The 21,879-nt window shown below is 39.6% G+C and overlaps 1 protein-coding gene across 1 annotated transcript in view; it reads right to left on the bottom strand.

Annotated features, from left to right (window-relative positions):
• Nucleotides 1-3,681: 3,681 nt before the first annotated feature.
• chchd6a (coiled-coil-helix-coiled-coil-helix domain containing 6a) overlaps nucleotides 3,682-21,879 on the bottom strand; it is a 75,291-nt gene continuing 57,093 nt past the window's right edge. Inside the window, exon 8 of the mRNA XM_006785275.2 lies at nucleotides 3,682-4,562. Within this exon, the coding sequence (XP_006785338.2) occupies nucleotides 4,539-4,562 (24 nt within the window). The 3' untranslated portion in view covers nucleotides 3,682-4,538. The remainder of the gene's footprint in view (nucleotides 4,563-21,879) is intronic.

Genomic DNA, 21,879 nt, shown 5'->3' with positions numbered 1-21,879 from the left:
GGTTAACTTCCCAACCTGATACCCGTTACATCCACAGATATTGAACAGAGGGGCCTGGGACTGAATCAAATTATTGTTCTAGTCCATCCTTGGTTATTATCTAAGGGGCCAGAGTTTACAGTGTATTTACATTTAAATAAGTGAGGCCTGGCTACATCAAAGGACCCACACTTCAGGTGTGATATTTCCCCCCTGCAGCGAAATTTTGATGATCCCAGGTTTTACTGATGACTTCTAGGAGGACAAAAAACCCCACACAGCCAGAACTCAACAAATTAGAAATGGGAGGTCTGTATTTCATGGCGGACTGCCAGCAGAAAAGAAAGCCTGTATGTAGTGTATGAAGAGATGCGCTGGCAGTCTACATGCTTCTATTTTCATGAGCACACTGTTCCCCCCCCCCACAACCTTGCAAACGTGTAACAACAGGCGTGGGTGTTTACCTCTGCACGAGCACGTGCGGCATCTCTTAAATTTGTGAAAGGTTCAAGCAGACCCCTGAACGCTCCGCTTTCTCCTCCCGTATTCTCTGTACATCCCCCACTCTCTCCCCCCTTCCCCTCGCTGCAGTGGTAATTGGGTATGACACGGGATCAACGGGGAGAGAGCGAGGACGCATTTGAATGCGCCGGCTGTCGTCTCCCTCACTTCCCCATTCTAACTTGCTGCCTTGCAGCTTCCCAGCCCTTGCTCACCGCTGTTACCGTAGCAACATCTGCGAGACCGCATCTTCTACCCTCCCTCCTCCACCTCCGTGTCATTTCTTTTATTAAGATTGGCCGCTAGTGCCCAAATGTGTGTGTGTGCACGCGCAACACCTCGACTGTGAGGTGCATAGCAGCAGAGCCGTTGTCAGCCTAACTCCTGCTCCAAGCCAATTACCGCAGCCTCAATACAGATTTTAAAGCTACAACTCAGGAGGAATTACCCCGAGGAGGGAAAATGTAGCCACTTGAGTCAAACTTGTTACATTAAGTCAATCAAGTGCATTACTGCACACCTCAGAGCACAAAGGGAACATCCCCAGCTGTACAAGTTGCACCACTGCCATGAAACCGTCCGTACAGCTCTCTTTCCTCTTATTTCCTTTTTCCTGAACATGAAAATGAATTTCTGTTAAATAAAACAGGTGTCAAATTCTGTTTTGCTACCCTGAAATATAAAAATCACATCATGCTTCACCTTATTCAAAAATGCATCTCTTCACACACAGTGAGGTTTCCATAAAGCCCTCAAGCAATCAAAAAGATTTATTTTTTTCCTTTATAAAGATTCAGTAAAGACGAGCGATGCATTCAGATTACAGTGCTACAGGTGCTATCATGCAGTCAAGCAGTTTGACAGCTACAGGGAGGACGGGGTATTTGGTAGAAAAGAAGAAAAAAAAAAAAAAAAAGTAAAAGCAAAGCAGTCCCTCCTAAAAATGCTCCTGATGTGGGTCTACAAGCCTTACCTAAACAGCCTGAAACATGACGACATGCAGGAGGTTTCATTATTTATTAAATGCCCAAACATCTGCATAATTGTGTCTTCTTTTTGTCATCTGTTGTCTCGTGTTAATCACACAACTGTTACCAAACCACTACCAACGCTGGCTGACGTATTGGCTGATATTTTTTTCTTTCAGACACAGGAAACATTCAGAGAGTTTCCAAACATTTATTATTATTTATAAGTGCTTTCTAAGATAATATAAGAATGCAGTTGAAAAATGAACTTTACCAGATTAGTTGTTTAGATTTTCTGCTCTGATCAGCTGGTTTGTTGCGTTCTGAACTCTGGTCCACTCTGGTGGTGATTACTTAGTTTTAATATGAACTCATTTTAATATTAGACAATATATTAGCCAGTGCCGATATAAATAGCCAATATTGGCTCTAGTTTTAACAACATACATTTATCTGCTACTTTTATGAGAGGAAACATTCCCTATACTGGGATGAAGACTGGAAAAGTGGCAGGCTGTGCGCTGCTATTTCACAACTTCACAGTTAGGACTTGGTACTGGAGGTCACACTGTCTGAAAATCTTCTCTGGGCTCAAGCAAAGTAATGCAGAACATTTTAGGGACATTTGAAAGCTTCTATTTGTTATTTTGCAGCTCAGTCAGCAATAACACAAAGTTTGATAGCACAGGTAGTACAGATAATACTGAGCATGCCCCGTCACAGCAGAAGAGTAAGTGGTGTGTCTGTATGGCAAAAATAAATCCATTCAGTTTTAATCAAAGAGTCACTCAATAATCAGCTTGTGTTGTGTGATCTGATTTCATACTGCACACATCAGTAGCTTTACAGTACACGTCAGCTCCCTTAATGAGCAGGTGCAGCATGCTCTCTGTGGCAGCTCCTTTTTGCTTTACTGCCTGAAATATATAAAACTGGCTTTCTGTGAAAAAACGAGCACGAGCTGCTACAGAGAGGAACTGTGCACTGCTGACCGAGTCAGTACAAATTAAAAATGCATTGCCCTTAACAGTAAAAGCTAGTGTGTTTGGCTAGCATAATCATTTTATGTGTGGATCTGATTCTACTTTAAGACAGGGAAGAGTACACAGTGGAGTAATAGCAATGAGATAAAAAATAAAACAGTAACCCTGCAAGTATGTGAAGTCTGTATGATGCGAGAGAGGCTGGCCCCACCAACAACAATGAAACCAGGAATTACAATATTTCTATTCCATTCATGTAGCAGCAGGAAAAAATCTTCACAGCAGTTTCTTATTTCTTACGTGACTTGGGTGAAAACGTTTGAAAGTGTCCACTTGTTTCTGTATCTTCTTTAGAAACCTCTGTTTGCATGCCAGCTGATTGGCATTTGGCACGTAAAAACAGCACAGATTAAAAAGCCTTTAGGCTCCTTTTACACAGGCCTAGAGAATCGTTGGCAACCACTTACTGGTAGGGAAGAATTTGTATTCACTGGCAAAAAGTTTCTGGAGGTTGCTAGCTGTTGCTGTAAAATCAACTGCTATAAGCGCATTCATGCAGGCCTGGAGACTGGTCAGCGACAAGTTAGCATGTTTCACACAAACTGTGTGAGGGTTTTGGTGCTACATCCGCTCTGTGAGAACCCAGCGACCACTCGAGACCAGACATCGGTGGGGGATTGCCAACTGGTCTCTAGGCTTGAGAGGCCTTAAAAATCACAATTTGAAAAAAGACAGTAAAAATAGCTGGTAGACTCTTAATTTAAAACAAAGTACATTGATCTACTTTTGCCAAGATTTCTCACTGATCTTTGACGATAAATATCAACATGACTCTCTTCATCTCCACTGTTTTGAGTTATGTTTGGGAGGAAACCTGCTTTTGACATTATTTTTAACCCGTAATGGGGGTTAATGGGTTTTATTTTTCAGTTCACAGTCTCTTAAACTGATTTCAAACACATTTATTAGGAAAAAAAGTCACTAAAAGTCACAGAACAGTTTATTCAATGGCAGCATTTTATTTTCAAACTCAGCCTGAGTTGAACTGTACCTTCAAAACGACTTAGAAAGGTTTTAATAGATTATCATGGATGGTGCTTCATCTATATAGAATGTCCCAAGGTTCCTTTTTTTGCATTTCTTTAGAGAAATGAATAAACCACTGCAGTGAAATTAAATTCACTCAGCTATTAAAAGTGGAAGCAAGGCAGAATTAGGCACACAAACACACAACTAAAGACACAAAACCGTGAGAGGATATGAATGGTTTAATAAACTCATATAATACATCACAGGTCTGATGAATTAAAATCATGGCCAGGATTACCTGAGCATATTCCTGTGTCATTAAAAAAATACAAATCTATAAAGCTCAAAAGAAAAACAAGTGAATCAGTTCTTCTTTCAATCTGAGATCAAAACAAGGACGGTCCCTGTGCACCTGATTCAGCTCACTTCTTAAATGACTTCCAGTCTTTTTAACCCTTCAAAATTTAGCACTGGTTTGGACGTAACCTGATCTCCACATTCAGCTGATGGAGGAGTGCCCCTGAATGCATCTTTACAAGTCAGATTTTAAGAAACATTTTCCACTCTCATTCAAGTGCTGTCAAAAATGATCTGCCCCCTTCTTGATTTCTTATTTTGTAGCACAGTTACATGCTTCACATCATCAGGCAAATTTTGATATTAGTCAGAGAGTTTAAATGATGTCATTTATTAAGAGTAAAAAGTCATCTAAGCCTGATGATCTGAAACATGTAAATGTGAGAAACGCACCAAAAAAGGGGAATCATGAAGAGTGCAGATACTTTATCACAGCGCTCATAAATGACTGAATTGAAAGTGCACCGCCTCAACCCGTGAGCCTAATATACACACTCATTTCTTGTTTACTTCTCTGTAGTATGTAGCAGTGCAGAATAATAGTGTAACGGATCACACCGCAGATAAATAGCACAATAAGAAAAAAAATAGCACAAAAAAAAGGCATGCTAAAAGCAAACCATCTCTTTCATAAAGCAAACAATGCGACCACAGTGCTGCCATTAGTGCTTAAGTAAAAGCTTGTCGTCATGTAACGGTTTTACCCTTTTCCTCCCACTCTTCATCCGTGGTTGACCAGCAGGTTCTGAGAGAGAAGAAAGAACAGAGAATTAGTCCATCTGCACAGCAGCCACGCCTGCTGACCTTTGAAGGCGTTCTTAGGTGGACGGGGTGTCCGCGTTTTGTTTATTCTCTGCCACCTTTAACTGACCACAGCTGAAAGGTCAGGCGGGTAAGACTAGGGATTACTCTAACAAACTTCAAGAGGTTTATGAGAAATTCTTGACTTGTTTTTGTGGTCCCTCTTTTTAAGTTTCTGATTACAAAATAAAGCTTACAGCTGATCCTAATGGCATTCAACTGTCATCATTTTGTCGGATATTTAAAAAAAAAATTGACGCTACAACATTTAAACAACTGACGAGTGGAGTGACTATCACTGACCATCTCGAATGCTACTTTGAGACTTACAAACTGCAACTAAACGTTGTTGTAGGCCAAGAACACACACACTGTACACACTGTGGACACACATCCAGCCCCATGGAGAAAAACTCCACCTATCAAATTGCTCAGGTAATGCTTTACAAAGAGCCCTGGGCACTGACCCAGCCTCCAACCGCCACAGATCTGAATTCGATTAAGTATCCCACCGGGCCCAAAGGATGCGTTGCCAATGTCCCAGTGCCAGATACTACAGAATCTCCCAAGAGCTGCTGGGTCTATGCCCTGATGGAGTCTTTGTGTGGCATCAAAGGGACGATTTCAGCCAGGTGGTTTTAATGTTGTGGCTGATCAGTACACTGTGTATTTAGTATTTGTATGAGCACAAAACCAAACAGGGATGAAGGTGTCAGTGTCCTGGCCTTCAAACATTCGTCCATCTAAATCAAAATGAAGGGAAAAAAAAGGGGTTTAGATCATACAGCTGATGCTTCAAAGCTATAGTAAAAAAGTTTTTGGTCACTAGATTCACAAAAAAAAAAAACTTTCAAGAAAAAGTCTCTGTCGTACGAGCATTTTTCTGCTGCAGTTGTTGCAGCTTTCAAACAAAATGACCTCCAAGCTCCAGCATGCGCAGCCTATCAGGCGTACCTTCCTGCTATTTAAAAACAGCTGCATGCAATTGATCCAAGGAGTGCAACCTTCATCCTTCAACCTAAGATCAATGCGGTCCTTGAAACCCTAGCAACAAATCGTCCTGGAAAGAAGACGCGTCTGACACCATCATTCCAGCGACCTTGTCTTATGTACCATGAGAAGGGTTCGCTCAGATTGTGAGCTCTCACGTGAAATGGCAACGATCAATTAACACCTTGAATTGCTGGCGCAGTGATTCTAAGAGCGATACCAACAAACTAAACTAATCTCACGCTAATTTGACTTGAGCCCTGACATCATACTGAGCTGTTTCTACAACCTTGGAAGGCAGCTTTTTGAAATGCTAAGGTAATACATTTTACAGAATATATACAGCTATATCGTATAAAACTAATGGACAGATAATTGGTCTCATATGTGAAGGTCTTTCAGAACTTTTCCTTTGAAAACAGAGACATTACCTAACGAGATGACTCCTAGCTATTATATAAGCTCATTTCATCAGGAAAGTTCAACACTCGCTGTAAATGGAGGATCAGATATACTATAATTATTTTTCAAGTGCAAATGTGAAGCAATCAAGTACAAGGAAGCACATGTAACGCATTCATAAGACAGCAGCACAAGCTTGTGTGAAATTTTATTGAGCGTTTGCAAAGAGCGCTTTTGTAGCTGACTGAAATTTTCTTTTTTCCAGGTAAATTCTGTGGACAGAGCGTGATTAGTATTCCCCTGGATTTATTGAGGTCACACAAAAAATGGCAACAACTACGCAACGCTGCATGTACAGACAACACAAACTATGACAGAATGTTGTGTTGGAAACAGAAACAGGTGTTTACCTTTGTTTATTTATTTTTTAGCTAAAGGCCCCAAACAGCAACTCTCGCTACATGGATGTTCCCCTAAAAATGAACAGCAATAACTGATCCTCTCATATTTTTCAACTCAAACTGCCCACTAAGCTTAGTTCTATGATCAGAAATCATCTATATAAAAAAAATCTGTTTTTAACCCAAGGTTCTTTATCGTAAAATGAATCTCTTGCAAATTTGCTTTGGTTTCCAAGTCAAAAAAAAAAATTGATCCAACTCTGCCCCACTTAGCCTCAAAGACTAGACAGCAGCAGGGAGGAGGGTTAGCCCAAGTGGAACGATGCAACGAGCTCAATTGACTGAGAGCTGGGGGCGCATTGACCTGAAGCCGCCTGCTAGACACACTGCGTATATGGATGTGCTATATGTGCATGTGTGTGCTGAGAGCACGTGGTATCTGTTCTAAGCACTGCAGAGTTCACTCCAGCTGTGAAACTCAAACCATTATAACCACAGAGAGACTTACAGAGCAGTGTGATCAATATGACTCCCCTCTTTTGTCCTCTCATCTGATGCCTCTGGTTTAGTCTCCTCATCTCCCATTCCCTTTCAATTCTTCTGTCACTTTCCTCGACTCTTCTATTTCACTGATTTTTTTTGTCCTTCCAGTGTCTCTTCATTCTCCTCTATACACTTTTGCTCACACGAGTAGTTTGTGTTCATTTATAATACTGTAAGCCATGGAGGCGTATCTCCTCTCCTGTTGTTTACCTTAGTGAAGAAGACATCTAATACTGGCTCGTATTGAAAAGACATGAAAAGAGTCTTGACCGTGAAAGAAAACAAGAGTGAGTTGGATACGCAAAATAGAAAAACAGAACAATGGTAGGACACAATTACAATCTGTACATCTAAAATGACAAAGAAAAAGAAAAACCCTTATAAGAGAGACAAGAACTCTAGTTAGAAATGTACAGCATGCTGAACGACACCTTTGCAAACCAGCTAACAAATGAACCTGTATTATGGCTTTAAAACATTGACATGGGATCTTTTACATTCCAGGATCAACTTCACCTGATCATTTTTCTTTTGTACGATTTAAATTCTCAAAGCAGATGGACTCTGTTGTCAGAGTCTTGTGAGTGTTTAAAGCAGGGAGCCAAAATCCACCTGGATTTCGATCCAGCTCACTTGACAGCTTTGGAAAATGTGAAGGAGGGCAAACATTTGGACTTTTACCAGTGTTTCATAACTGTTAAAACATTAACCTGATTGACATTCATTTGTTTTATTTTTTTTATTGTTTTCCACAGTTAAATATTTTCTGTGAATTAATAAAAACGTCGTTTTATGATTACGAGACAGTCTGGGCCGTGAACTACAGGGACTTTCTCTAGAATTTGACACAATTATTACAATTTAAGAGAAAGAAAGAGTCACGCTGACAAACTCCTTTAATTTACAGCATTTTTACACAATGCAGAGAAACTAAGATGGGATGTTGAAATGACCCCCCTTCTTCACTTTAACAATCTCGGGGATTAGATATGTAGCTAAACTTCAGAGAGGAGATGTCACCGGTCAGGCTCACTCAAGCTACATGTGGCCTGTGTAGTATGACAAAGTTTACACACAACAAATTATTAAACAGATTAATTAGCCCTCTGAGCAGTTCTGAAAACTGTATTTTTCCACATCTACTGTACTAACGAGCAAAAAGAAACTAATGGATTTCCCACCTGTTGCTCTAATCTAGGGGTCTCAAACTCGTGGCCCATGTCACCCCTGCTTGTGGCCTGTATATTGACGTAAAGAAATCTAATGAAATTTAGCCCTTGAACCTTTTTTTGTTAGCGAGGATTTGTTTGTTGTTAAGTACAATGTTAAATTAGTTCTTTAAAAAGCAAAAAATAATTTAATATGAAAACAATATGAGCAGTAGTGATGTGCGGATCGATCCTGAAATATCGATTCCTCTGATACCAATCATTTATGTTCTAGAATCGATTCTCACATTAAAATATCGATATTTTAGTAAATTAGGGAAAATTTGTAGTTTATCATTAACAGGAATACAGTGGAAAGAAACTATAACATTCGGATTGTCTACATTCAAAGGAACTAGTTCCTCTTCCGCCTTTCATAGTCATTTGCGAAATAGGCTGTCTCGCAGCCCCTTGGCGTGCGCACTCACAACAATGGCTGAGCGTAATTGGAGTCATGTGCGAACCTTTTTTACCTCCACAAAAACTGAGACGTGGTTTGCGATACATGTGGCAAAAACGTGAGGTGTTGTGGCCACACTAGGGAGACATTCAAAAAGGCTGTTTGGGGGGGGGATAAATACATTTTATAGTGTTTATTTATCGGATGAAATACGTTAAATGTCTGGAAACAGCGGGGGTGTCCAAATTCAGAGGCTGCTTCCACCTGAGGACCCGGCCTTCGTGGTCGAGAAAGCCGGGTATACGTCACGAGCTCCCTCGGTGGAGTGAAACTCCTTGCTATCTAAAATATAACCGGGCACTGGCGTAAACTCTCGACCGTCTCACACTTCTGTTTAATCAGTTTTCTGTTTGACGTTTATTCAGCTGTGTGATAACCCCGGAGGACCCCTCCCGAGGGATTAATAAAGTTAAATGTAATTTAATCTAATCTAATAACTTTAATCTCAGCCAAACTGATTTACTCACGAACAAATAAAACACTGAAAACGCCAAACAATAACTTTTTTAAGTTATCTAAGTGACTTATATATCATGTTAACCCGAGTAGCGAAAGACAGCGGGGGTTTGAAGACGATGTGTCAGTCGGCTCAGATATTTGAAGTTTACACAGCTGCATTCTCACCTGAAAATATGTTAAAAGTTTTTTTGCGACCCAGAAAGAGAAATAAGAGTAATATTAAAACTAAGCAGCTGCCGTCATTGTTGGAAACAAGTACTCTGATGTCCTGTAATCATTATGATGCTATAATTTGAAATACAATAAATAAAATAAGTTTTTGTACAAAGTATCGGTATCGGATCAGTATCGTCGATACCACCCTGAATATTACTTGGTATTGGATCGGAAAGGAAATCAGTGGTATCGCACATCACTAATGAGCAGAGAGCACTTACATGTTGAGGGATTGGCTGTGTTAGTTCAGTGAGAGAGTTATTTGTAAACAAAACACTTATAACTTATTTTTATTCTGTTAAATACGAATGAACTTATAACAAGTGCTGCCACATGTCTGGCCAGTAGGAGACTTCCAGTGTTTTTATTTGGTAGTTCAGTGAAAAGCTTCAGTTAGAAGTGAGAAGAAACAAAGATTGTGTTCACGTTGGCAGTTTTGTCTTGTTATACAATATTTGAAATTTATAAAAACAAAACAACATTTTTGGAAATATTTGAGGGTGTTTTCTTGTTTGTTTTGTCCTACTTTACGTTTGAGACCCCTGCTCTAATTGAAGACACCTTCTAAATGAAAGTAGTCACCGACTATGAAGACTTGCTGAGGTTCTTTCAGACTTTTGACCAGCTAGTGCCTTGGTTATGGTTATTGGCTGTTACAGTGAGCCTATTTTCAGTTCATGTGGCTCCGGCTAGAAGATTAAAGAGGCAGAGTGAAGGGACTGAAGAGAGGAGAAGAGAGACCGGGGCTGACCACTGTAGGAGATAGAAATAAATAACAACAAAAAGTCAGGAGAGGTAGGAGAGCAGAGTCAGGCTGTTCCCCACTCCGCACCCAGCCTGGGAGCCTTGACTCAATTGGAAATCCATTTTATCTGATGACTGGCAGGCAATTGGGGCTCCCAGGTGAGGCTCTGCGGTTGATAGGCCTGACCACTCCACTGCTGAGGGACAGAGGGATGAAGATGGAGGGGAAGGTGGAGGAGAACACGTACTAGATTGGCTCCACTAACAAAGTTCATTTTAGGCAACCTAGATCATCACTTGGCCTCCACTTCTATCAAAAACAAGAAGTGGGAGGGGAGCTACTAAGTATTTTCACTTAGTGGAAAAAACCCCTCCAAAGATATAAGGCCGAGGAAAGCAGCAAGCCATCTGAAAAACAAGACAAAGATTCCAGTGTTTTCTTGATAAATGACGAAAAAAGGAGAAAGCAACTGCTAAAAAAGTGAATTCAAATTTTATGTTGACAAACCTCATCTGTAATTATATGCCCCGCAAGACAGGGAAGGATGTTTTGTAATGAGTTGGGAGACATTAAATTAAGTCAGGAAATAAAATAAGTCTCTTTAGAAGAGAGGGTCACTGCAAATCAATGTGTTGTTGTGAGTTATTCTGATTGATCCAAGATTTCTATCCTGATATGACTACTGAACTGAAAATCAGCAGGAAGAGATATTATGTGGGGAAGGCCTTACTCTAACAACATCATGTCAGAGAACGGAACAAAAGGCAGAAACATCCAAAGAAGAGCTTTAAACGTCCTTCAAGAAGCTGGCGAACTATTCCTGAGAACTACTTAAAGGAATGACAAGGAAGCTGCCCTGAAAGTTCAGGCTGGGATGAAGAAACCAGTGGGTCGTACCAAAAGTGATGTTGAAGCATGTAAAACTACAAACTCTGTTGTTGCCCCATGCAACCCATTTCAGTAAACATCTGCATCTACTTCCCATTTTCCTCACAAAATCTAAAGAAATTAGACTTTTATAAATCCAGTAAATGAAGTTCAGATGTCATTGTTTAGTACAATAAATATAACGTGCTGCTTTTTGTGGATTTGTGGGACAAAAGAACGTCAAATGCCTGCAGTATATTTATATGAAAACAGGTTTCACATGAAAACCAACAGCTCTGCAAGCGGGTAATAAAACATTGGTATTTTTTTATTTACAATAGGGCTAGAGAAGAGACGGAGAGAAGGAAATCGATATTTTTAGAAATACAGGGTGTGAATGAAGAGCAATCACAAAGGAAAGGCAGGCTTCAAATCATAAAGAAAAAAAAGAAGTGGAGAGACAGACGGATTGAGTCACAATGGGACACAAAGGAGAGGCTGGTAGAAAGTGGACTGTTCCGATAATGTTGTGGCTGTTTCGGGGTGACAAAAGCCAGTGAAAGACCCACCTAAAAGCCCCGCTGTTGTCCTCTCTTATCCCAGCTGGTGGTCTTGGTTCCACAAAACCTCTTCCTAAGCACACACAAGAGGGGCCGATAAAATGCCGACCAGAATGGCGGTCTGGTGTGTGCCCAGAAAACAAAACAAAACAACAACAACCAAAAAAACCAACTAAGTGTGTCAATTGCTTATGCAGCCTAGGTGGCTTTCAATAGTACACAATACGGCACCGTGCTGAATTATTATCGGGACCCCTGTTGGAGCAAACAGAAAGAGGGAGACAGAGTAGGGGGTCTGGTGGCGCGAGCCGACGGGAGTGGTGGCGCTCAGAAAGGTCAGGATACAGCGAGCAAAGAGCACAAAAGATGGTGAAAATGCTCCTCAGGAGGCAGCTGAGAATACCCTCAACTCTACCCCCACCCCACCCCCACAACTCTGCCCTTGTTTGAAAGCTTTGTGGTGTCTGAGGGCCACCGGATGAAAGAAGAAGCAGAGGCTCTGGATATGGTTTGATGGGATGTTCGATCGCTCCTAGCACCGCGACAAAAGACAGAGAAAGGGAAATACAGAGACAGAGGGAGAGAGGGGACGTGCAGGAGGAGAAAGACGTGTGCTACAGCTCTTAGAAAAAGTTCAATGTGCAACAAAACAGCTGGTATAAGTAGTTGTACGTACTTGCACTGTGATTGGACCGTGATTGGACTGGAGATTTGCAAACCAGAAAGCAGAACTTTTTGACTGAAATACATAACATAAGTCTTTTAATTGCAGTACTCTTTTTCATTAACACCAGTTGCATGAGGACTGGCCAAATCTCGATGCTCTCATACTTATATTGGAACCCTACTTAAAAAAAAAAAAAAGTACCTGGTTCCAGGTAATGAAAACCCCCCAAAATTGAGTCAAGCTTAGCCAAGCCGGTACTAGTGGAAGAGAAACACGTGTTACGCCAAACAACCTGTCCTAAAGTCCCGACTTCTGAAGGTAGAAAAGCCTGCTGCTTAGTTTTGTTTCTCATAATATTCAAGAATATAAGGCGGGGGGAGACAAAACTTCACTACCCAAATAACTAAATGTACAGAACCCCACAGCACCGAATAGCTAGATTGAAAAATACAACCCACAAAGCACAGAATACAAGACAGAGGAGACAACAAAAGAGGAAGAGCGAGAGCAGATAATGATGCTCGGTGGAGATTGGTTGTGATCGGCTGTACAATGATCAATGCCGGCTTGAAAGGAGGCAACGCTGATGGTTTATGAAGGAGGGAACAACTGCCAACAGTATGAAAATGAAATCAATAAGTCAGCTGCGGCGCGGGGGAGAGAAAAATGAAGGAAGCGGGTGAGAGAAAGCAAGAAAAAAAAGAAAGAAACAGGAGACAAGACTGAATAAAACAAGAGAGACAAAGAGAGCGGGAAAGACGCGGAGAAAGAAAAGAGAAAGAGTTGCAGACAGACTAAGAAGTGAGATGAAAGGTGCTGGTTTAAAATGAAGCAAAGGCAGAGAAACTAAACTGACAGATGAAGGAAAATTCTTTAAAGAAAGATAAAAAAAAAACATAAAAACAAAAAAAAACAGAGTACAGCAAAAACAAACCGATGAACATTTACACTCACGAACTGACAAACTTTTGAACAAAACCCAGATCCTGATGTAAATATAGCCGGGCATGTCTACTGTGTATATGTGTCTATATTTGATTGTATCTATAAAAAGGTAAGTCTACACATGAAAGGTGAGATGATTGATGGACATTCTTTCTCTCCCCCTTCACTGTGGGCATTTTGTCAGGCAGAACAACAAAGCATAGATGTTCCAAAGAAAAGAGGCGTATTTTTTTATTTTTTATTTGAAAACACACATTAGAGTGTCCTGAAGTCCATCCCTCTGTTCTTTATAAAAAAAAAGTCTGTTCTTCACTGACTCAGATATCCATGACAACAGCATTAAACTCTCTCTCTCTGGACCTGACAAAAAACACACAGATACACAAAAACACACACGGACGACATGCAATGAGGCACAAACAAGTTATGTTTTATATGTTTTTCTGAATTTGTGTCAGCAAAAGTCTTTAAACATGCAGCAATGAATACAAAACGTGACAATGTAACGGCCAAAAACAACCTACAGACTCCAAACAAACTGCAAGGATGTGAACTTTTACAAATGTGTTGTTCTCAGTGAGCATTTTGACCTTTGCATCCACAGGGAGAGTGACTTACTCACTGCACTAATGGGAAAAAAAGTTTTTATACACCAACATCACAGGTGGAAAAACAGAGTTTTATGTTCTGTATATTTTTTAGTTTAATAGGCACACAGCAGCTTAACTGTTATAATGTTCATATATTTATATGTTTGCTGCAGTAATTTGATCAAGAATCTGGAAAATTAGAAAATGCTGTGCATAAGGTAAAGTTGAATTTTCAGCAATAACTTTTTAGAAGTTGCTTGTGAGAAAGCGTTTCTTACAGATTTTGATGGGCTAAATCCAAACATGACAGTTAAAAATAGCTGATTGGCCTTGGTCTCTCAAATATATTTATTCTTATTTTATATTTTACCAATGTACATTTAGATATTTGACTTTTAATCATGAACTGTAAGCTTATATCTTCTCATATTTATAGTGATTTCATAATAATGATAATAATAATCAAATTTCACCTTTCTTCATTATGTAACAGTAGAAATGTTAGATAAAAAACCTGATATGTGATACAACCTGATACATTAACATTAATGACAGTCATAGTACGTTTAGCTTATTGTGAAAAAAGATGAAAAACCTTCAGGATATTTTAATATGCTTTAAAATCCTGTAACTTTGTTCTGCAGCATTACAGATTTCCTGGAACAAGCAATGAATCTTCTATCAGATAAGACGTCAGAAGTTTAAAAACAGATACGTGAGGAGATTTCAAATTTGACAATTGCATTTCATACTTGATACAATCCTAAATCACAGGAGCCCGATTTTATGAAAATATTGACAAGTTTAGCATCTGCCATCATTTGGTCTTTCTTTTTAGGTTCAGGAGTCAAAATGTGTTTATATTATTATTTATTACTGTTTTTAAATGAGAACATTAGGTTTTAGAACTAAACTAGTAACATAGAAAAATAGAGCCAGCCGACAGCTTTAAGCTTTAAAATTGGTAAAATTTGATTAGAATTATTTGGGGTATATTTCACTGATTCATCAAGTCAATGTCACCGTACAGTAAATGTTACCCTACACCAAAGGTGGGTAGAGTAGCCAAAAATTGTACTCAAGTAATAGCAACACTACATCAACATAGTTTTACTCAAGTAAAAGTAAAAAGTAGCCATCCACAGAATTACTGAAGAGTAAAAAAGTAGTGAGTAACTTCAGTAGTGAGTAACTGATCATAACATCTGACTTAATCTTTAACAATGAAATAATCAGAAAGACAAAAATATAACGTATTTTAAAGACTGAAAAGGAAAAGAAAATGCTTCATATAAATAATGATTACAAAATAATAAATATCAGCTGGAGAAACACTTTTCCAAATCAATATTAAACTATTATTTAGAGTAAGTATATTACCTACCCCTATAGGTCTATATTTGTTAGGTTATATATGATACTTCTCCAAATTGCACAACAGGCTCAGCAGATAGAATAACAATAAAACAACAAATCTTACTTTGACATAAACTAAGTTTGTGTCAAAGTAAGATTCATTTTTGTTTTCACTAAAGTTATTCACACTGAGTAGAGTAGCCAGAATATTTTCTCAAGTAAGAGTAGCGATACATCATAATAGTATTACTCAGAAAAAGTAAAGTGTAGTCAAACTACTCCTAAAAGTACATTTTTTTCTAAAAGGTTACTCGAGTAAATGTAACTGAGCAAACTGAATTAGTTACTACCCACCTCTGCCCTACGCTGAACATTACATGAAACACGTGACAGCTAGCATCTAAACTCTATATCAGTTTCCATTTTCCGGCTAACAGAATGATAGTTCTGTAACTTCCTCAGGATGTAAACGTAAAACAAAATCATGTGATGTGCGTTTTGCTGGCTATCTAGTCATAACATTAGACTTTGTGGGGCAAAACATGCAGGAGTCCAGGGAAAATAGCCACCATGCTAAAAAAGCATGGTGGCAATTGCTTTATTACATGCCAAACTCATAGTACCACATTAATAATAATAATAACCTGTTTCGGTCAACAGACCATCATCACACAACATGTTATACCACCGTGTTTTGTTGAGTCTTTGTCAACTTTGGCTCAAAACTGTGAGCTGAGAGGGAGAAAAAGTTCAACAGTTCTTTTAAGACTTTTTTCCTCAGTGTCTGTAGGCAGTCACCATTAATGAGGCACAACAGACCTACAAGCGAGAGCAGAACAGAAACACGAAGCTGACATAAATGGGCTCCAAATGAATGTCACTTTTTAAAAAATCAATTCAACACCTTTCATAAAAAACCCACTGAACACTGCTTGCTTACAATTTGTTATGATTTAACATCTTTTCTTTGTAGGTTTTATTCCTGTTCTCTCTAGTGGGCAGGAAGTCACAGAGTCACAAATAGAGAGCTAAGAGATGAAAAGTACTATCTGCTCTATGGTACATCAACTTTGCAGAAAAGTTCTGCCTTTGGAAAGCGGATATAAAAGCCCTGCGTAGAGTTCAGCCCCAATTAAAGCAACTCACACTAATTTAGAAGGTTGGTTTGAAACGCCTATGCCCGAGTGTTTAATCTCAGACGGTTTATCTCTGGACAAATACAAAGAAATGAGAGAAACTCTGGTCGTTAATTAGGCCTAGTTTTAAGAAAGCTACGAGACACTTTGTAATATTTATTCATCCATAGCTATGAGGTGAAAGGAGTCCAACTATTTGTTCGCTTCATAAATTTTGTGTTGAGTGCATACTTAAGTGAGAATGTGCGTGTGGTCAGCAGCAGGTCCAGCAGGAAGCTGAAGCTCCTCATTCTTCTTCATTAAGTTTTGACTGCTGAGGGGCCAACGTCTATGCCCCTTTCTCTCTGTGTGTCTGTGTACATCTCTTCATCCCCTGCCCATCTCCAACCCTTCCTCCATAAACACTTATCTCCTCATGGTATCCACTCATCTTCCCCTTCTCGCTTTTACCTCCTGACAGTCACCTATTTCTCTCCCCATCATCTCCCCAACTTGCCTCATGTCGCCTCCCCGTCCCTCCTCCTTTCTCTCCTTCCCCTCATCTGTCCAGCTCCCCCCCCCTTCCCCATCACCTGCCTCCTTACCTCTATTCTTTAACTGTCCACCTCCTCCTCTTCATCATTTTCTCCTTCTCCCATTTTCTCCCTTCACTTCTTCAATTGCTCACTGTTTGCTATCATGTTTTTTACTTTCCCTCGACTCTACTCATTCTTCTCTACTCTGCTTCCTGTTTATTTGCCCGTCTCTCGCCTCAGTCCTGAACACAAATTCATCTCAGTTTTTTTCTCCCTGAACATTTCTTAGTTTTTTTAGCTGTTTGTTCCACTTAAACCAACTTCCAGCCCCTACATGTCACCATTTAATCTCAGGTTTAACTTCAAACCTTAATGTGTCTTTTCATTTCTTTCTCCTTCTACTCCATCTCTTTCTGTGTCCGATGCTTCTCAAGGCCTTTCTGTTTATTTCTCATTGGCCTTTCACATCTAGCCTCCTTATCTAGCCGGCTCCAGATCTCTCTGTATCCACAACGTGTATTTTCTCCTTCTTCAGTCCAATTCGCTGTCCTGAGCCTCTTCTTTGTATTTTTCTCCACTTTGTTTGTCTATTTTGTTATCTACCAGCAGAGTGACTGAGCTGCTGTGATCTCTGTACCGGCATGACTCCTGTTCAATCAACAATAAAACTGAAGGTAAAAGAAAAAAGAAATCAATATGAGGTTTTACACTGCTGTGATTCACTGGCTTTGCGAAAGTCGCTGTGCATTCAGATCGGCTAGAGATACACATTTATTATCAGCATATCAACATTGTCAGTGTGGACTTTCTTTGAGAATAGACTTATCAAAAGAAGATGAAACAATTTTCTCTTTCCCCTTATCTTCTGGTGGGCTATCCACCGAGAATCATACCATCACACAAAGCCGCAGAAACTGCACAGAGCTTCCGGCTCGACAGGCCACGCCGTTGTGAATCACAACAGTGTTCCTTGCTACAAAAATGCTACACCATTTCTCTGTATGTCCACAGGATGCTCCTATTCACTGACTACAACGCAGCCCTGAAATGAAGCCACCCAGATCCCTTTTCATATAAATGAGGGAGGCTGAGTATTGCAAACAATTCTCTGGAACAGTGTCAATTTAAAATCTTATAATTCACAAATGGTTCATTTACCATCTCATCCATTTTTTTATAGATGGTCGTGTTATATCACACGTCTTACTGAGAGCAAAAATTAACTGGGCACATTAGAAAAGTGACTGATGCTGCCGATCCGAGGAAAGCTCCACTTCACACAGACAGGTGTCCTGCCTCTTACCTGCCCACAGTCTTGATTGCTACGACTGTCAGTGATTGCTTAATGGTCTAAGGACCTACTATGGCGTTTTAGATTGAACAATTCTAAAACAAACAACAGAAAACATACAGAAACAAAATAGCATAGAAGGGAATTTAAGGTATTAATTATGGCTCCTTCCTCAAAACAAGGCTAATCGGTCTCAGTACGCTGGGTTATTTGGGTGACTCTCCTACACCGTGATAGCTGACAACTCTGACATCTCATCACCAAGCCCGCCAACTCCCTACTGCACCTCTCCATGGCTGTCACGGGCAGAGGAATTGTCAACGTGGAACGCTAACAGGCTACACGGAAAGGCAAAATTCTAAGATGCGACTCTAAAGCACTGGAGAAGAAATGAAATAAAAACTGTGCATTTGTGTATCATTTACCATAACCGCAGCTTTGCGCAAATATCTTGGTGTTATAGCTGTTAAGCTATAAAGGCTGGCTTCACCTTTAATGCAGTTTCTATCTAAGGTACTGAAAGATAAATTCAAATATAACTAAGTTTGGGATACAACGAGCCACGCCTGTGGATGGTCACACATAGCGCCATATCCTTCATTATATCTGCATCTATATTTTCCCATGTTAAGAGCACACTTCCTGGTCCACAAGCCAAACGACTTCAAACATGATGTTGCCTGATATTGGACTGAATCATGAATTCATTGCACTCCATTTGCATATTCAGAAACTGCTTGTTTAACCAATTTTGATGTGGGAGAGGCTTCAATTCTCCGTAACTACAGAGACCACATGAGCTGTTTAAATCTAACATCTGAACATTTGAAGTTGACAATGATGGACAAACAGCTTGTTTGTGACTTTTTTCCCAAGATTTTGATTTCACTATTGGTTAACTTTATACACACAGTACGTGTGTATAATACGTGCGATATGACCAAAGTCTCATATCCCGAGACATCTATCGTCCAGACTAGGGCTGGGCCATATCATACCGTTCACGGTAATACCGGTATAATGTTGGGCAACGATAAGAAAATGAAATATCGCGATAGAATATGTGTAAAACGCACATGCGCAGTGCCTTTGTTTTCATACGCACACGGCGGAAAAAGCATGGCGGTCTCTGCAGTTCAAAACCCTGCAGTTCAAAAAAAGCGCCCCTCCGACAGCCAAACCCATCTGTTCTCTGATTGGATTGTTACATTTGTGATTGACATGACATTGACCAATCAGATGAAAGGAAGAGAAATAGGGTCAAAATTTGTACTTGTAACTTGCAGGGGTTTTTTTTTTTTTGGCTAAGTCCACACACAAATCTTTTTTACGCACGCACAAATCTTTTTTACACACACACAATTTTTTTTTTTTTTTTTACACATACAAATCCTGATTTACAAGTACAAAACTGATTTACAAGTACAAAATATTTATGACCACATTTTGAGCCCATACGTGTGGAACTGGTTTAGCTTTCATCCGTCAGATACACCAATGCACTATTTTTGGTAGAACATGCTAGGGTCCGTCGTTATTACTGTGTTTTTTGGAAAATACGGCACACTTAAAATCAATCCTTTGATTTGTCTGAAAATCGACAGTGCTCCTTATAATCCCGTGTGCCTTATGTATGAATTCTGGTTGTGTTTACTGACCTCAAAACGATTTTATGTGGTACACGGCGCTCTGTATTGTGTGTGTATTAGGGCTGCTGGATTATGGCAAAAATGATAATCACGATTATTTTCACTGAAATTGAGATCTTGATTATTGACGATATTTATTTAACAATAACAATGTATTGAATAATGACTTTAAAGATTGTCAAAAAATAATATAAAATAGTGTGCAAATACGGATAACAGTGCAAATTTTTTTTAATATAAAAAATAAATGAAAAATGTAAACATCTATGTTTAGTGAACTTTGCAGTGTTGCTCTGTGGTGCAGCTACAACACCGTAGCAAAGTTTACACACTATGTCTACTTGATCCACGTCTGACTCCATACCATAATGTTTCCACACCACTGAAGTTTTTTTTTACCTCTCTTTTCAACCAACGGCAGTCACTCTCCTCTCCAAATAACTTCTGCTTAGCTTTCGGAGCTTCCCTCGGGTCCTCTTAATTGTTGTGACACGTGTTCGAAGTGCAGAGAGGTGCGCTCGATTTGCCACACGGAGCAGCGCGAGAGTAAAGCACGAGGGAGGGGCTAATAATCGGCTCAGTCATTTTTAATGATCGTTGAAAGCCCAGATCGTAATCAAGATTAAAATTCAATTAATTGAGCAGCCCTAGTGTGTATAACCTCTTTTTAAGTTTTGTGGATATTATACATGGTTATGCTGAGGATATGTCGGCCAATGCACATAAAAAAAACAGCTGCTTGTTTAAGTAAAAATACATTGATGGTTTTTTTTGCACTAATAAAATTGTGGAGTTGTAAAGTATTTTGTCTAGTGTCAATTATATCGTCAGTTATATCGTTATCTCAAATTTTCAAATGTATATCGTGATAAATATTTTTGGTGCTATCGCCCTGCTCTAGTACAGACAATGATATATATCACAAATATTTTACATTTTCTGTAAATTCTGTGAAGCTTGGGCAACTCGACTTGTGTGCACTGTTTTCAGCTGGGCGTCGTGTACCTGGAGTCGAGTGTGACATAAGTTGAAACGGCCGCAATTTCCTTTATAAGTATTTATTACACGGCGTGCTGCGGGGAAAAGCCTGTTTCTAAGGTTTATTATTTTAGCCCCTGACGGCTCTTTGTAGCTTCTTGTCAGTAAACACTCTGCATACTATTTCACATGATTCAGTTTATTTTGAAAAATCTGCACAGAATCTTCATCTTTATTGTGAAAAGTTTATGTTGAAAATAAACAAGCGGACGGCGGAGCCATGTGATGGTTTTATTGTCGTTGTTTCTAACAACAACGCATAAAAGCAGTCGCTTGTCCAGCCATAGTGTGGTTATATTAAATATAAGAGAAAGAGAGAACTTTAAGAAATTATATAGTGACCATCAAAATGATGAAAAAATATTGCTGTAAACAGTTTATTTTGTGACAAAACGAAACAAACGATAGCGTGATATGAAATGATAGATGTTTTCATATCGTCATCCGATATATATCGTTATATTGAACAGCCCTACAGTATCTAGTATAATACTTATGCTTCTGTGAAATATGTTTCGTATGACACAAACTTACCAAGGATCTAAAGTGGCACATTATTTAGATGGTTCAGATTAAAGGACTCTTTCATGTGTATTTTCCATCTTTTGGTACAATTTCAGTCTGTTCTGTTTCTCTGCTCACATATTCCAAATGACTTTTACAAATCTCTTTAGTAGCACTCTCTCATGTCTGTCTCGTTTCTTGCCTTTCACTCCTCTCTCCACGGTGAGCGTGAGCGTCTGACATTGATCAAAAGCAGGCTGTCTCTTAGATTGAGGCTAAATGACTTGAGAATCCCACCAGCCACACAGGCAGCATGTGTGTGTGTGTTGTGTATGTATTCACATCTGAGAGTGCAGATAAATGACTAGAGAATCCCACTGAGTGTCTGGACAGTGTGTAAGCGTTACATGTAGTAGTGCCCACATCAGGCACAGCCTCCCAGAGGATAATGACTAGAGGTTGTCTGCACCGTCTCTGTGGGATCCTCCTCTCATTTGTCATCAAACACACAAACACATGCACACGGGTACACATAAAGATGGAAGCATAACCCAGCAGGAAGACGTCTGCGATATGCATGTCTGTCTACTGACCTGCTGTGGCACTGATCAAAACACATCACAGTCACCTCTGCTGAGAGACAAAAAAGGAACAGGACCAATTTTGTCCCAATTAAGCCCTCTTTCACTCACTTAAAAGCTCAGGAATGAAAAGTCACC

Source organism: Neolamprologus brichardi, chromosome 20, assembly GCF_056152115.1.
Source record: "Neolamprologus brichardi isolate AB-2024 chromosome 20, ASM5615211v1, whole genome shotgun sequence".
NCBI lineage: Eukaryota > Metazoa > Chordata > Actinopteri > Cichliformes > Cichlidae > Neolamprologus > Neolamprologus brichardi.
The sequence above is the reverse complement of the archived record's forward strand: the minus strand, read 5'-3'. Positions and strand labels throughout refer to the sequence as shown.